Source organism: Acanthochromis polyacanthus, chromosome 12 (assembly GCF_021347895.1).
Source record: "Acanthochromis polyacanthus isolate Apoly-LR-REF ecotype Palm Island chromosome 12, KAUST_Apoly_ChrSc, whole genome shotgun sequence".
NCBI classification, from domain to species: domain Eukaryota; kingdom Metazoa; phylum Chordata; class Actinopteri; family Pomacentridae; genus Acanthochromis; species Acanthochromis polyacanthus.
The window spans coordinates 17294214-17308524 of NC_067124.1; the positions used below are offsets into that span (position 1 = coordinate 17294214).

The window sequence follows — 14311 nt, forward strand, 5'->3', positions numbered from 1 at the left end:
ACCACTGCTGAAAAAAACTCATAAAAAAGCCAGACTGGAATTTGCAAAAATGCATGTTGACAAGCCACAAAGCTTCTGGGAGAATGTCCTTTGGACAGATGAGACCAAACTGGAGCTTTTTGGTAAGGCACATCAACTCTATGTTCATAGACTCAAAAACCAAGCATACGAAGAAAAGAACACTGTCCCTACGGTGAAACATGGAGGAGGCTCAGTAATGTTTTGGGGCTGCTTCGCTGCATCTGGCACAGGGTGTCTTGAAAGTGTGCAAGGTACGATGAAATCTGAAGACTATCAAGGCATTCTGGAGAGAAATGTGCTGCCTAGTGTCAGAAAGCTTGGTCTCAGTCGCAGGTCATGGGTCTTCCAACAGGACAACGATCCAAAACACACAGCCAAAAACACCCAAGAATGGCTGAGAGAAAAGCGTTGGACTATTCTAAAGTGGCCTTCTATGAGCCCAGATCTGAATCCCATTGAACATATGTGGAAGGAGCTGAAACATGCCATTTGGAGAAGACACCCATCAAACCTGAGACAACTGGAGCTGTTTGCTCATGAGGAGTGGGCCAAAATACCTGTTGACAGCTGCAGAACGCTCATTGACAAATACAGAAATCGTTTAATTGCAGTGATTGCCTCAAAAGGTTGTGCAACAAAATATTAAGTTATGGGTACCATCATTTTTGTCCAGCCCTATTTCATTAGTTTGTTTTTTTAAATAATTATGTTAATCAACAATTCAAAAGTGATGGCTGATTTTGATTATTTAATTTTCAATAAATTTTTATTTATTGTTACTTTTGTGAGTTTCAAGTGATTTCAGTGAGAATTGTGGGTTTTTCCTTCTTTAACTGAGGGGTACCAACAATTTTGTCCACGTGTGTACTTGACTTGTCTCTTGGAGGCTGGAGCAGGTAGATAAGACATTTCTAACTAATTCCTGGTCACACACCTGTCTGAGAAGCATCTCTGTGCACAGCTGATCTGTTTAGTGGATGTTGGTAAATTATTGGACGCTCGTTAAAATAGACTTTATTGACCCCTCAACAGCGAAATGTACATGTTGCAGCAGCTGGATACAGATGTGGCAAAGTACAATAAGAGTAAAAATAAAGATGGAATATAGACAATGTGTAAGGCCTGATGAATTTATGGATATGTACAGATATGATGCTTTTCATGTGAGGCATTTGAAGGACACATGTAAATTATAGTTTCAGAAAACACCCAGGGTCACACTCTCTCCTCTGAACTGCATCAATGTTTTGTATTGAAGCCTAAAAAACAGCACAATGTCTCCAAGAAACTCATCCGACGCCGTAACGGCTAAACCAAGGCAGTGAGGAGTCAGAAATGAGAAATAATAATCTGTTCTAAGAAGACCTACCTTTGGTCATTTTAGATCCTAAATCATTTTTACAAAAACTTAGCTGTTGCTTTATTCCTGTTTCTTTTTTTTTCTTTTTTTACATGTGTTAAGAAATTACCAGTGTATGTAAGAGCTGATTTTTTTATTTTTATTTTTTTTTTAAAAAGGGGTAAAATTGAGTGCATCTAAATGATGTGATGGTGAAATCAATGTAAAAGTTAGTCTGGAGTCCTGTGGCTGAATTGCAATCTGTAAACTTGCACTGTGTTTACATTTTGTAATTCTTTATGTATTTTTTCTTGTACAATGTGTGACAGACAGACAGCATCTCAGTTTCTCTGTATGTACGGCACATGCGGAGATATTGATAGTAAAGTCATTCCTTGTATCACATTTATAGAAAGATTTCCAGAATATTTAGCAAATAAATTAACAAAAAATCGTGTTTAATTATTGTCACCATTTAACTCTGTTTCTCTGTGAACTTTCCAGGAGGTTCTTCAGAGATATGCCCGGCAACGCTCTGGATAAGAAATCCAACTATGAACTACTGGAGTAAGATACCAATATTTTCTGGCCCACACTGGTTAATTTGTCGCATCTCATTTAAATTTAATGTTTTTTTTAACAAATCTTGTGGAGGCAAATTAGTGATAATAATGATTATACTGTTTTCCTCTTTAGGAAAGATGTTGGTTTGAGAAGGTTTTTCCCTAAAAGTCTGCTGGACTCCCTGAAGGTGAGATTAAAATTAAGCTTTCAAACCATTCAATGGTTTTTATGTCAGAAGCAGAAACTAACATCCTCCTGCTCAGTGTGACGCTTTTGTTTGTCCAACAGACTCGATGACTGAAGGATTTCTGGCTAAATGTCTGATTATCTGATTGTGTGGAATTAAGTTAAACCTGCTGTTGTCTCACAGTGTTTTTCTTGGCTGTGAACCAACTTTCTCCCATAAACTCCTGGACTTGTTTTCTTCTCTTCTTTCTACCAGGCGAAGGCTCTTCGTAAGCAGATCCAGCAGACTTTTAAGCAGTTTGCTAACCTCAACGATGAGCAGAGCATCCACAAGTTCTTTGAGATCCTCTCTCCCATCTACCGCTTCGACAAAGAGTGCTTCAAATGTGCTTTAGGGGTGAGTCCACTCTTAATTTACACAGATCATGTTGCATGTAGAAACTGATGGTTTTCTAAACCTGTAAATGCAGACAGATGTGGTTTGTTTGGAGGTTGGAGCCTGTTTAGCTTACGCAGAGTAGTGCGTGGCCTGCAGCCTAAAAACACCTCAACCTGGACAGGTTGACGCAGCTACAGACAGTAAAATCTAATAAAATTTGAGGGGAGGCTTAACTAGCTGCAAATATCCTCCCTCACCAAAACACCCGTAAACAGAGCCCATGAGGCAGCCAGTCCTCAGTGCAGAGGAGGCTGCAGCTGGTTCCTAAATCCCTTAGTTCTGTCCAAATACATGTGTAACGTTCGTGCAGAACAAAGTGAAATAGGCTGAATCTCGCTCCATCAACTAAAGAATACTGACTGTCCACAAAGGCAGCATCATTTTCTTACACTCTGAGAAAACTGCCAACAGGATTCATGCACAGGATTCAGTTTTATTTGTCAACGTCACAGCCAGTAGTAGGATAGTTTTAAGCAACCTCTTTAAGTCGACCCAGTTTAAATTCTCAAATGGAAGCCCAGAGAACACTTCTGATACGGTGGTCAGAAGGGAACTAAGGGCTTTAGATGCATGAACCTCTGAATGGTGTCAGATGGAGCCTTTCAGGTGTCAGGCCCAGAGCGTTAAGCGCTCAGGGTGGTGAGGAAGCATCTGTCCGTGCACCTGTGACACTAAATCTCTGGACAACAGCAGCAGCCAAGACCTGCCAGCTCCACCATCCATGACCTGCTGGGCCAGTCTGGGGCTGTTAAAATTTAAAGTTAGCTAGCTAGCATTGAGGACAGGAGAATTTTAGAAAGGTTTCATTCTTTATTATTTCCACATCATGTTTTTGCCTTGTAAGTAGAGCATTTTAAACTGTGGTGAGATTTTTTTGAATGCCTCCTGTCTGTCCCCTCCAGTCTAGTTGGGTAATATCGGTGGAGTTAGCTATTGGACCAGAGGAAGGAATCAGCTACCTCACAGATAAAGGCTCAACGGTGAGTATCCGCTTCAGTCTGGTAACAATTCTGGTCTGAAGGAGGCTTTAACTGCTCTATACTGCAGGCTTTAACTGGAAGTAACATCCCACTATGCTGCCCTCTGCTGGTCTCCTGTCAGATGTTCTCATCTCCAGGCTGGAAAGATTCTTTAAAAACCGAGAGGATACTTGTTTTATTTATCTAAGCCAGAAAAACACAGATGTGTGATCACCAGGTCACAGTGAGCTTTGTTGTTCATCTACTTTCTCAGACTGTTAAATGTCACTTTCATAACAGCATCTTTGCATTAAGTGACTCAGAGCTGCACATTCTCCATGAACACATTCAGATTAGCCTTTGATGGCTTTTGATGTGTTTGCTAAATAAATGTCACCGATACTGTGGAAAAATAAAAATCTTTGAAGAGATTATTTCAGCTGAACAAAAGCCACCAACATACAGTGAGTCCGAAACAATAATAGCAATATAAATAGATAAGCTACTAAATATGAGTTATTGCAATTCAAATCATTGTCCAGATTTAAAAACTGACTTAAAGCTGAGTCAAAACCTTTTTATTTTATATTAAATAAATGTCGTATTGTTTTTGGAATATGTGTGTATCTGTAAATTGAAACAGCATCCACTTGTAGTTCCATTCTTGCTAATTTTGGTCAGGAGTTGTTGTTTAACCAAGGCGGAGATTTTTTCCTTCTCAACTGTAATGAAATTCATGAGGCTCAGAGACACATCAGTTTTTAGTAAAGCTTTTTTTTTAGGGAAATGCTACTTTAACAGTTTCAGTGAAACATTGCTAAATTTAATATATGTGCCATCCCTCCTTTAACCTCAGTGGCAGCAGCACTGCAGCTTGTTGTTCTCTAACTGAAGTTGCAGCAGCACAGTCTGATCTTCTCTGAGCTTTTTGTGGTTGGGATCAGGTGGAGACAGGAGTGGTTCAGAGGAAGCTAATCGTCCTCTGAGGCTACACCTTTTCCATTTCAGTCTTCCAGCGAGTGAAGCCTGATGTAGTGAGTGAAGCCTGACGTATTGATCCTCTGATGCTGTGGTCTCTTTTAGTCTGCTGTGTTTTAGACTCAGCTGATCCGGTTTCCTCAAAGTGTTTTAGGGCATCATGAAGTGCCTCCTTAGAAACCTCCACAACAACAAGTCGACTTCTGACTCTTCCACTTAGTTCTGATGCTGTGTTTTCTTACTGAATAACGTTGTTCTAAAACCTCAGGCTGCAGATTTATTCATAATGTATATATAATAGATACAATTACTATAAATGCTGCATTAATGGAATGGTGCATCAGTTTTGTGCTAAAGAGCTGCTTGACTGTGATCTAGAAAATGCAGAATCTGTAATATTTCTCCAGACCTTGTTGATGTTTTTCCAACGTTAAATTTACTGCATGACTTGAATGAAAGTATGACTGATGTGCTTTTAGATTTATAAACTGTATGTTGCACAGGATTGTTAACGCATCTGTATGTTTGTCTCTGCAGCCTACGCATTTAGCTAACTTTAATCAGGTCCAGTCCATCCAGTACTCTGCTCTGGAGGAGAAGGACCGGAAAGGCATGCTGCAGCTGAACGTGGCCGGAGCTCCGGAGGTAAAAAACACACAACCTGCATCCTCTTTATCCTCCTTTACTGTTGATGGTGCTATTTGCTTGGTAGGTTTAGAGTAAAACCACTTTAAAATCCTGATATACTGATGCAGGAACTCATGCAAAACCAACTTTGTGCAAGAAATTGAGTGTTTGTAAATGTATTTGAAGTTGTATTGCTGCACAGTGGAGCAAATAATGTAGTGAAAACATTATTCATGAGTAGTAAGTCATCCATGTGCAGTTGAGTGTGTTTGCAGCAGCTCACTGGAAGCATCTCCACTGCAGTGACGTGCAAGGATGTGCATGCTCGGTAGTAGACGTTGCTGCTAATAAAGCTGTCATTGTGTCTCTGTGAAGCAGCTCTCTGTCCGCTCTGACACTAATCCTTCTGTCTGCAGCCGCTCACCGTCACTACGGCGGCGCTGACCACAGCAGAAAACATGGCCGACTTGATCGACGGCTACTGTCGGCTCGTCTCCTCGGCGTCTCACTCGTTCATCGTCAGAGTCCACAAAGGTAAGACGCACATGATGCATCACACTGTTCTGTTCTCTTTACACCCACAGTTTGATGTTTGGTTGTGCACAAAATATGGCTTTGACTTAAAAAAAAAAAAACACAATAAATGATCCTCCAGGCTGAATCTGCTGAATGTGATGCTTCATGTCTGTCTGTGAACATCCAGTTTGTCTGGTCTTCTCTAAAAATAGCTTCAGGTACAAAGAAACAGCAGCATGAACATGTGATATTACCTCAGTGTAATTACCAGAGTTACTTCTTACTGTTCTGTTCTAGACTTATTTTAACTACTTATTTTATTTCAATCGTGTACAGTACTTATATCTTATTGATTTCTACTTTTTAGGTTGCATTTCTGATGTCTTAGTTTATTCTGAGCGATGTCTGGCACAAGAATTTCCTTCAGGATTAATAAGATTTATCTTATAAAGCACTAATTCACGTGTTTGTTGTGTCTCTGCAGAGGGAGACAGAGCTCTTCCTTCTATACCAAAGTAAGTCTGCTAATTACATTTACACTCATTAAGGGCAGAATGAAGCAGAAACAAGGTGTTGGCTTACTGTTGTACAAACGAATCTAGTGATGGTGAGAAAACATCCACGTCTTGTTTTATTTTGTTTTCACATTTTGGCTTGATTGCAATTTCATCTAGTGCTGACAGTAGATTTATTCAGTGACATCTTGATCCTGGTAAAGATTTAAAATGCTTGAATTGTTCATTTAGCTCCTATTATAACGTATACATCCTCATTTAGGTTCTTAATTTGTTGGTTTGTGAAGCAGCACACATGACAGGATGTGGGAGGATCCTGCACTTCTCTGGATCCACAGTCTGAGCTGCAGATAGAAGCTGAATTCTCTGGTTTGATAAAAGATTTTTTTTCTTCTCCGATGCAGAGTTTCAAACCATGAGCGGCGGATGGAGAAACGGATGGACGGCGTACGAACCCGAGCTGTTTGCGTCTCAGGTATGACGCTCCGCTGACTGGCTGCTCGGAGTCGCATAAAGGCTTCATAGATGTGTTTATAAAGCCTCATCTGTTACAGTGGAGAGTCCTCGTCTGGCCAGATGTCCCGCTGGAGAGCTTTAGTCACTGTCGCTGTCTCTGACTCACTGACATGAACAGCGCCTTTAATGTAGCGCCGAGGAATCAAACGACACAAAGTTTAATCTGGTTTACAGATAAACTAATGCTTCCTCTCCTCTGGTTGTGTTTCATGCTGCTTGTGGCTTCTGCAGGTCACATTAGTGGCGATGGTAAACAACATTCTTTCTATTAAACGTCTTCATTTCTGACACTGTGAGACTGCTGCTGTGGGTTCAGTATCTCTGTTTTTTACCATGACTCAGCCTGTTGTTCTTCGGCTTGTTTCTCTGGAAAGACAGAACGTTTCCATCCCTCCCCTTTCCTCTGCTGTCTGCCTTCCTCTCGATTGTACTCTTCAGTTTCATGCCACAGCTGTTCTGTGCTACACTTTAATGTTGCGCATGTGTCTGCAGTCGGGTATGGTGACTGTGTTTTTTAAAGGTACTTATCACGGTGTGCTTCTGTTACTGCTGCAGCTTCCACTCCCGGTCTCTTTGAAGGAGTTTTCACTGAAGTTATATGCAGTGATTTGCATTTATTGGACATAATAGCAGTTTTCATTTTTGCTGCATTTTGTAGTTAAAATAAAACTGACTTGCGTTGTGTCAGAAAAGTCACTTGAGTTGTAGATTTGTTTCTTGACTCTCCTTCTCTTCACTTTGCAGAAACAGACGACTATGCTGAGATCATAGATGAGGAGGACACCTACACGATGCCTTCAAGTAAGTACAAACATATTCAGCAGCTAATGTGACAGGTGTCTGCAGGCTTCTTTGAGAAGGTTGCTGACCTCTATTTTGATAAACGATTAATCAGTTTGAGTAGTTGTCTGACTCCACCTTGTTAAATTTGAATATTTTCTGGTTTCTCTGATGGTAAACTGAGGTTTTTATGGGTTGTGGACAAAACAAGACATTTAAGGATATCTTCTTGGGCTTTGGGAGAACTTTATTAATATTTATATAATTTTCTGATATTTTATCAAATAACTAATCAATAAATAAAGAAGATAGAAGACACGAGGATGTGTTGTGGTGCTCCTGTAGGTGACCTCTGAGTGGTTCCAGTTTGATTGGATTTAGATCAGAGAGAGGAGACTTCTATTGTAACTCCATTTTAAAAACATGTGACTTTGATCTGATTTTCTCAGTTTTATTTTAAATATTTAGGTGCGTGTTGGTGATTCTGGGTTAACAGCAGATAATAGCTGCTCTTATGTAGAGGATTAAAGTCATGTGACACCTTTTTAAATAACATTTAAATGTTGCTTCTCATCTTGAAGACCGTAACTTCTCCACATTTTCAGATGAACCATTTAAAAATGTTTCACTTGATGGTTGTTGGTATAAAGTCAGAATGTTATCTGTAAATCACATACATGATCAACTGTGTGTTATTGAATCAGTTCGTCTCTTTTTAGAATTAAAATGTGACCGATCTTTGAATGAATCTTCATTTTCCGTTGTCACATGAAGTAATGCTACAGTAAAGAGGAAGCTATTTAAACCACATACTGCGTGTTTTATTACATCTGCAGTTTATATTTGTCTTGGAGAATTGCCTTCCTCATTCTTTAGTTGTCTGAATTGTAGTTTTTCAGATGACTCTGGCCTGCTGATCTCCTATTTCCGTTCCTTTTAATAGGAGACATCGCGTACATCTGTGCCTCTGCATTATTACCTAGAAAATTACATGAACTAAGAGTTTAAACATGAACACGGCCTGCTGTGCTGCTGCTGCTGTTTGTTGCTCACCAGGTTTAGGCTGTTCTTCATATGAAGCTCACTGTGATGCTGCAGTGAAGCTGAAGAGGCAACATTAGGAGGCAGTGCAGATGGGAGGTATCACTGTAATACAGGATGGGAGCCCAGAAGTTTAAATATTTTAAGTAAATCTCCCGTTTAAACTGCCACAGAATGTTGCCTGGTGTCATAAAAACATCCTGCACATTTTCCATGCAGCAGGATCCCCACACGGCTTTGCATTTTGACCATTCTTAAATTACGGCTGTTGATAAACACAAACAAAAACGAACATGGAAAGACTCAATAAATTACTGAATATGTGTTCTGTACAATATAAAAACAGTCTGACCAGTCATTATCTTAAAGATGCAATGACTCATTTAGAAATCTAGAAATGTCCAGAGTGTCAGTGACAGTTTTTTCATTAGAAACAGGTTTCTAAGCTGTTATCTGCTGTTTAAATTGTTTTCATTATTAAACATTTCTGACTAAACTGGCTAACGGTGACCAATGTTGTTTATCTACAAGACTTTGATAAACTCTCGAACAAAACACGCTAATATTTTCATATAATATCAGACATTTGCTTGTAGTTGAGCCCGAAATGATTCCTACTTGTACCGAATACTGAGTTATAGTGAGTGTTTATTGGAGCAGCAGGTTTCTTCTGGTTGCAAATCACATAAACACATTACAAAGGGACACTAAGACACGGGGTTAGAGGATTCATTTTTTTAGCTATTCCTGCATTTTTTTGCACAACAAAAAGAAAAAAAAAAACCCATACAGTTAGGCTCTTACGTTATACATGCTGATGCCAGATTTTGATGTGAGTTTTTATTTGATAGCTTCTTTTGGGTGAAAATGACATTTTATGACAAAGAATTATGTGCTAATAATACAAATTTGGTGTTCCATTACAAATAATGCTATCATTTCAGTTGTGTATCAGATCCAGATGTAAATACCTGGAAATAAAAGCTGAAATGTTGATCTCTTGTTTCATTTTCATCGTTTGATATCAATCCCAGATGTTTTCAGTCTCCAGCAAAAATAAAGGAAATGGCCTCGCTGTTCCAATACTTTAGTAGAGGAGTGTATATCTGACCAATTGATCTGTATAAAGAAAAGTGTTTTTGTGTTATTGTTGTTGTGTTTTTTCCCTTTTTGCTAAAATTGACATGTCCAAAATTATCAGCAGTTTTCAAGGAAATGCAGCTACTATACTGTCCCAGTATTTCTCCCATGTTCTAGAGTGTTTTAATGCTCTGTAAACCTAGAACAGCTGACTCAGTGATTCAATAGTTAGTAGCTCATCAGGTTTATCACTCAGAGCTTCTGCTACAAGACGTTTAAAGACTACAAAGTCATGTCCAAGTGTTTTCAAAGTCCACAGTGCAAAATATTATCAAATAATAAAGGTGTCCCATGCTGTGAAAACCCCTCAGAGGTTGTTTAGGAAAACAAAATATACTTCTGCACTGGAAGAATGTTCATGTGAGGTTTATAAATTCATCATTATCTCTAACTCTGTGTCTGAACATCTTTTGTCTCCTGTTTATTTCCAGTCAGAACAAACCTGTTGCTACAATAAAGACTCGCTATAAATCAGTTTAGCATGTGTATTAATAACCTGAGTCCTAACTGAAGTACAGTATCTCTGATCCATCTGCATCTCTCTCACAGTTCACATAATTAAGCAGTTTCTAACTCTGTACTCACAGCTAGTTATTTCTGTCTCCTGTCACTAACCTGTTTCCCAGAATACTATGGACTAGACCAAGGTAAAGACTGGCCCGAACCATGACTCTGGTTGTACTGTGATGGCACTTTGATTTGATGGTTGTTGTGACCCTCTTTTTACGTTTGCTTGCAGTAAATTCAGACTTTATTTCTGTTGATCTGACCTCCCCCCTCTGTGATAGACTGCTGCTATCTTCAGCCGAGTGTTAAGACATCGATCCTGTGTGGTTCTTACATGATTCTGGACACAAACAGAAGCTGAAACTAATTATTTTCAGTCAAATTTTTCTCAAAACAATAATACTTTTACAGCTCAGAGTAACAGGTCCGATTAGTTAAACCAGGCAGGGTTTCTCTCCAGGGAGGGGTTTTAAATAGAAGCACACATGAGTATATTGTGACATTTTAAACCACTGAACTGGTCGCTTCATTTTTTAACCACAACCCTGGATTTTATTTTAAAACTCAGGCTACATGGGTGACATTCAGAGGCAATAATTATGGCCAAGTTTACTGTACAGTTTTATTTAGACCGTCACTGGCTTTTTATATCATCGTCTCTAAAAGTCGCTCATGTAGATGTTTATACAGCAGTTATTTTTATGAACTGGCATTTATATCTTCATGTTTGTTGTATTTATGTGTTTATTGCATGGACAAAGTCAGGTCAGCAGAGTGAGGCAGAGCACACGGCAGCTTTATACAGCCTGCTTCACAGACATGTCGGTTTTTATTTCTTCTTAAAATTGGGCATTTTTATTTTTACTGAAGAAATACCAAAAGAGCATTGATTGACCAAAGAATGTGTCTTAATTTATCCTGTTAGTTTCAGTATTATAAAACCCACCTGATTTTATCTATATCGCATTAGAGCTAACGATTCATGCTGGCTTTCATTACTGGCTGCTGTGTTACTCTGCATGTGTACTGTGGTTTGCTGATGCATGTGTTTGACAGTGAGCTCAGTTTATGAAACCAAGCTTGTCAGAGCAGAAGGTCGGGACCTTTTAAAACAAACCAAACATATTATTCAGTTTTGTGGTGAAGTGAGCCGAGTCATATTTAAGTGACGGAGATTTTCTGTGTTTAAAGTTGGAAGTAAACAGGAATATTTCTTAGAAAGCGCTCTGACAAGCTTGGAAACTGCAGCGTCTGTGTGCGTTTGATCTGGAAGTCTCTGTTCGTGTGTGTGTGTGTGTGTTCATGTCTGTGTGTGTTGTGTGTCCACCAGCCCGGGACTATGAGATTCAGCGGGATCGGATCGAGCTGGGCCGCTGCATCGGTGAGGGTCAGTTTGGAGACGTCCACCAGGGAGTCTACATCAGTCCGGTAACGGTTTTATTACTCTGCCTGTAAACGACCATTATTTAGCCTCACGTATAGATTCTGTCTGACTGTCCAGTGTTGTCAGTGTGTACTGACACTTTTACAATTCCTGTTATGCAGGAGAAGACGTCTGCAGGGAATTATTGCAATGTGACTAAATCTTTGATGTATTTGGTGCATATATTGTGTTTGCATTATAAAGCTATCTAAACTTCAGAGGAGTGACCAGTGTTGTCTGCCTTCTTTTGTATTCACAAGACTTTCAACATCAAAACGCAGATGTCTTCATGCAATAACAGACATTTCCTTGTAGTTGGCCCTACATTGTTTATACTTGTACCAAATATTGAATTACAGTGAATATTTATCTGACCAGCTGGTTTCTTGTGGCTGCAAACGACATAAAGAAGTTACAAAGGGACAGTAAGGCGTCACGTTGGAGCTTTTAATGATTCATTTTAACTATTTCAACATATTTTTACAACAAGAAGCAAAAAAAATGAGAAAACATGCAGTTTAGCTGAAAATTCTCCATACTCATGGCAAACTTTTATTCATGATGAATTTATATTTGACTAGTAGCTTTGTTCTGGCTTTTAAAAAAAAAGAACATAACTGAGAAAGTGTTTTTATGTTGCTGTTTTTAGTTTTTACTAAAATTGGCCTATCCCTGCTATCTGCTGCTGACCAACTGTGAAGTTGATGCTGTGTCAACTGTGTCAGCATCATTTTTGGTGTTTCTTAAATCATTAAATTCAGACCATCAGTTCTCTGAGAGTAGAGGTCCTGATTCCTTCCCTGAGCAGGCTAAAATGTGCAATAAATGTTGAATTTTTAACCATATTTTAGTGATTTTTGCACAAAATGTAATTTTTTTTGAGGTGGTGATGAACTGCAGAGTTTAATCCAAGTGTTCAGATGTTCCATAAATGCCTCTCATGCAGACTGGTAATAATGCTACAATTTACCAGCGTCCCCTAAACGCCTCATGAATCAGGCTTCTCAATGCAGCTGTGCACAGAGAAGCCTCTAGTCTCCACTCAGTTACTGCAGCTCATCAAAGTCAAACAGATGTGCAATAACCTGATTTACTTGAGCTGAAACCAAGTGAATTTATCTACAGTGCCTTGTGAAAGTATTCAGCCCCCTTGAACTTTTCAACCTTTCGCCACATTTCAGGCTTCAAACATAAAGATATAAAGTATTAATTTTTTGTCAAGAATCAACAACAAGTGGGACACAATCATGAAGTGGAACGAAATTTATTGGGTATTTTAAACTTTTTTAACAAATAAAAACCTGAAAAGTGGGGCGTGCAATATTATTCGGCCCCCTTGCATTAATACTTTGTAGCACCACCTTTTGCTGCAATTACAGCTGCAAGTCACTTGGGGTATGTCTCTATCAGTTTTGCACATAGAGAGACTGAAATTCTTGCCCATTCTTCCTTGCAAAACAGCTCGAGCACAGTGAGGTTGGATGGAGAGCGTTTGTGAACAGCAGTCTTCAGCTCTGCCCACAGATTCTCCATTGGATTCAGGTCTGGACTTTGACTTGGCCATTCTAACACCTGGATACGTTTATTTGTGAACCATTCCATTGTAGATTTGGCTTTATGTTTTGGATCATTATCCTGTTGGAAGATAAATCTCCGTCCCTGTCTCAGGTCTTTTGCAGACTCCAACAGGTTTTCTTCCAGAATGCTCCTGTATTTGACTCCATTCATCTTCCCATCAATTTTAACCATCTTCCCTGTCCCTGCTGAAGAAAAGCAGGCCCAAACCATGAGGCTGCCACCACCATGTTTGACAGTGGGGATGGTGTGTTCAGGGTGATGAGCTGTGTTGCTTTTACGCCAAACATATTGTTTTGCATTGTGGCCAAAAAGTTCCATTTTGGTTTCATCTGACCAGAGCACCTTCTTCCACATGTTTGGTGTGTCTCCCAGGTGGCTTGTGGCAAACTTTAAACGAGACTTTTTATGGATATCTTTGAGAAATGGCTTTTTTCTTGCCACTCTTCCATAAAGGCCAGATTTGTGCAGTGTACGACTGATTGTTGTCCTATGGACAGACTGTCCCACCTCAGCTGTAGATCTCTGCAGTTCATCCAGAGTGATCATGGGCCTCTTGACTGCATCTCTGATCAGTCTTCTCCTTGTTCCAGGTGAAAGTTTAGAGGGACGGCCGGGTCTTGGTAGATTTGCAGTGGTCTGATACTCCTTCCATTTCAATATGATTGCTTGCACAGTGCTCCTTGAGATGTTTAAAGCTTGGGAAATCTTTTTGTATCCAAATCCAGCTTTAAACTTCTCCACAACAGTATCTCGGACCTGCCTGGTGTGTTTCTTGGTCTTCATGATGCTCTCTGCACTTTAAACAGAACCCTGAGACTATCACAGAGCAGGTGCATTTATACGGAGACTTGATTACACACAGGTGGATTCTATTTATCATCATCAGTCATTTAGGACAACATTGGATCATTCAGAGATCCTCACTGAACTTCTGGAGTGAGTTTGCTGCACTGAAAGTAAAGGGGCCGAATAATATTGCACACCCCACTTTTCAGTTTTTTATTTGTTAAAAAAGTATAAAATATCCAATAAATTTCATTCCACTTCACGATTGTGTCCCAATTGTTGTTGATTCTTGACAAAAAATTAATACTTTATATCTTTATGTTTGAAGCCTGAAATGTGGTGAAAGGTTGAAAAGTTCAAGGGGGCCGAATACTTTCACAAGGCACTGTACCTGGA

General features: G+C 39.5%; 1 protein-coding gene across 13 annotated transcripts in view; it reads left to right on the top strand.

Moving 5' to 3' along the window:
• LOC110963358 (focal adhesion kinase 1-like) overlaps positions 1 to 14311 on the top strand; it is a 75007-nt gene that overhangs the window by 27927 nt on the left and 32769 nt on the right. For 7 of the 13 annotated variants that reach the window (XM_051957364.1, XM_051957365.1, XM_051957362.1 and 4 more), the window contains 12 exons: positions 1865 to 1927; positions 2057 to 2111; positions 2367 to 2507; positions 3452 to 3529; positions 5024 to 5131; positions 5530 to 5647; positions 6114 to 6144; positions 6549 to 6619; positions 6892 to 6909; positions 7405 to 7461; positions 10248 to 10268; positions 11459 to 11556. In XM_051957364.1, coding sequence (XP_051813324.1) covers positions 1865 to 1927; positions 2057 to 2111; positions 2367 to 2507; positions 3452 to 3529; positions 5024 to 5131; positions 5530 to 5647; positions 6114 to 6144; positions 6549 to 6619; positions 6892 to 6909; positions 7405 to 7461; positions 10248 to 10268; positions 11459 to 11556 — 859 coding nt within the window. The remainder of the gene's footprint in view (positions 1 to 1864; positions 1928 to 2056; positions 2112 to 2366; positions 2508 to 3451; positions 3530 to 5023; positions 5132 to 5529; positions 5648 to 6113; positions 6145 to 6548; positions 6620 to 6891; positions 6910 to 7404; positions 7462 to 10247; positions 10269 to 11458; positions 11557 to 14311) is intronic. The other 6 variants (XM_022211699.2, XM_022211707.2, XM_022211698.2 and 3 more) reach the window with 3 other exon arrangements.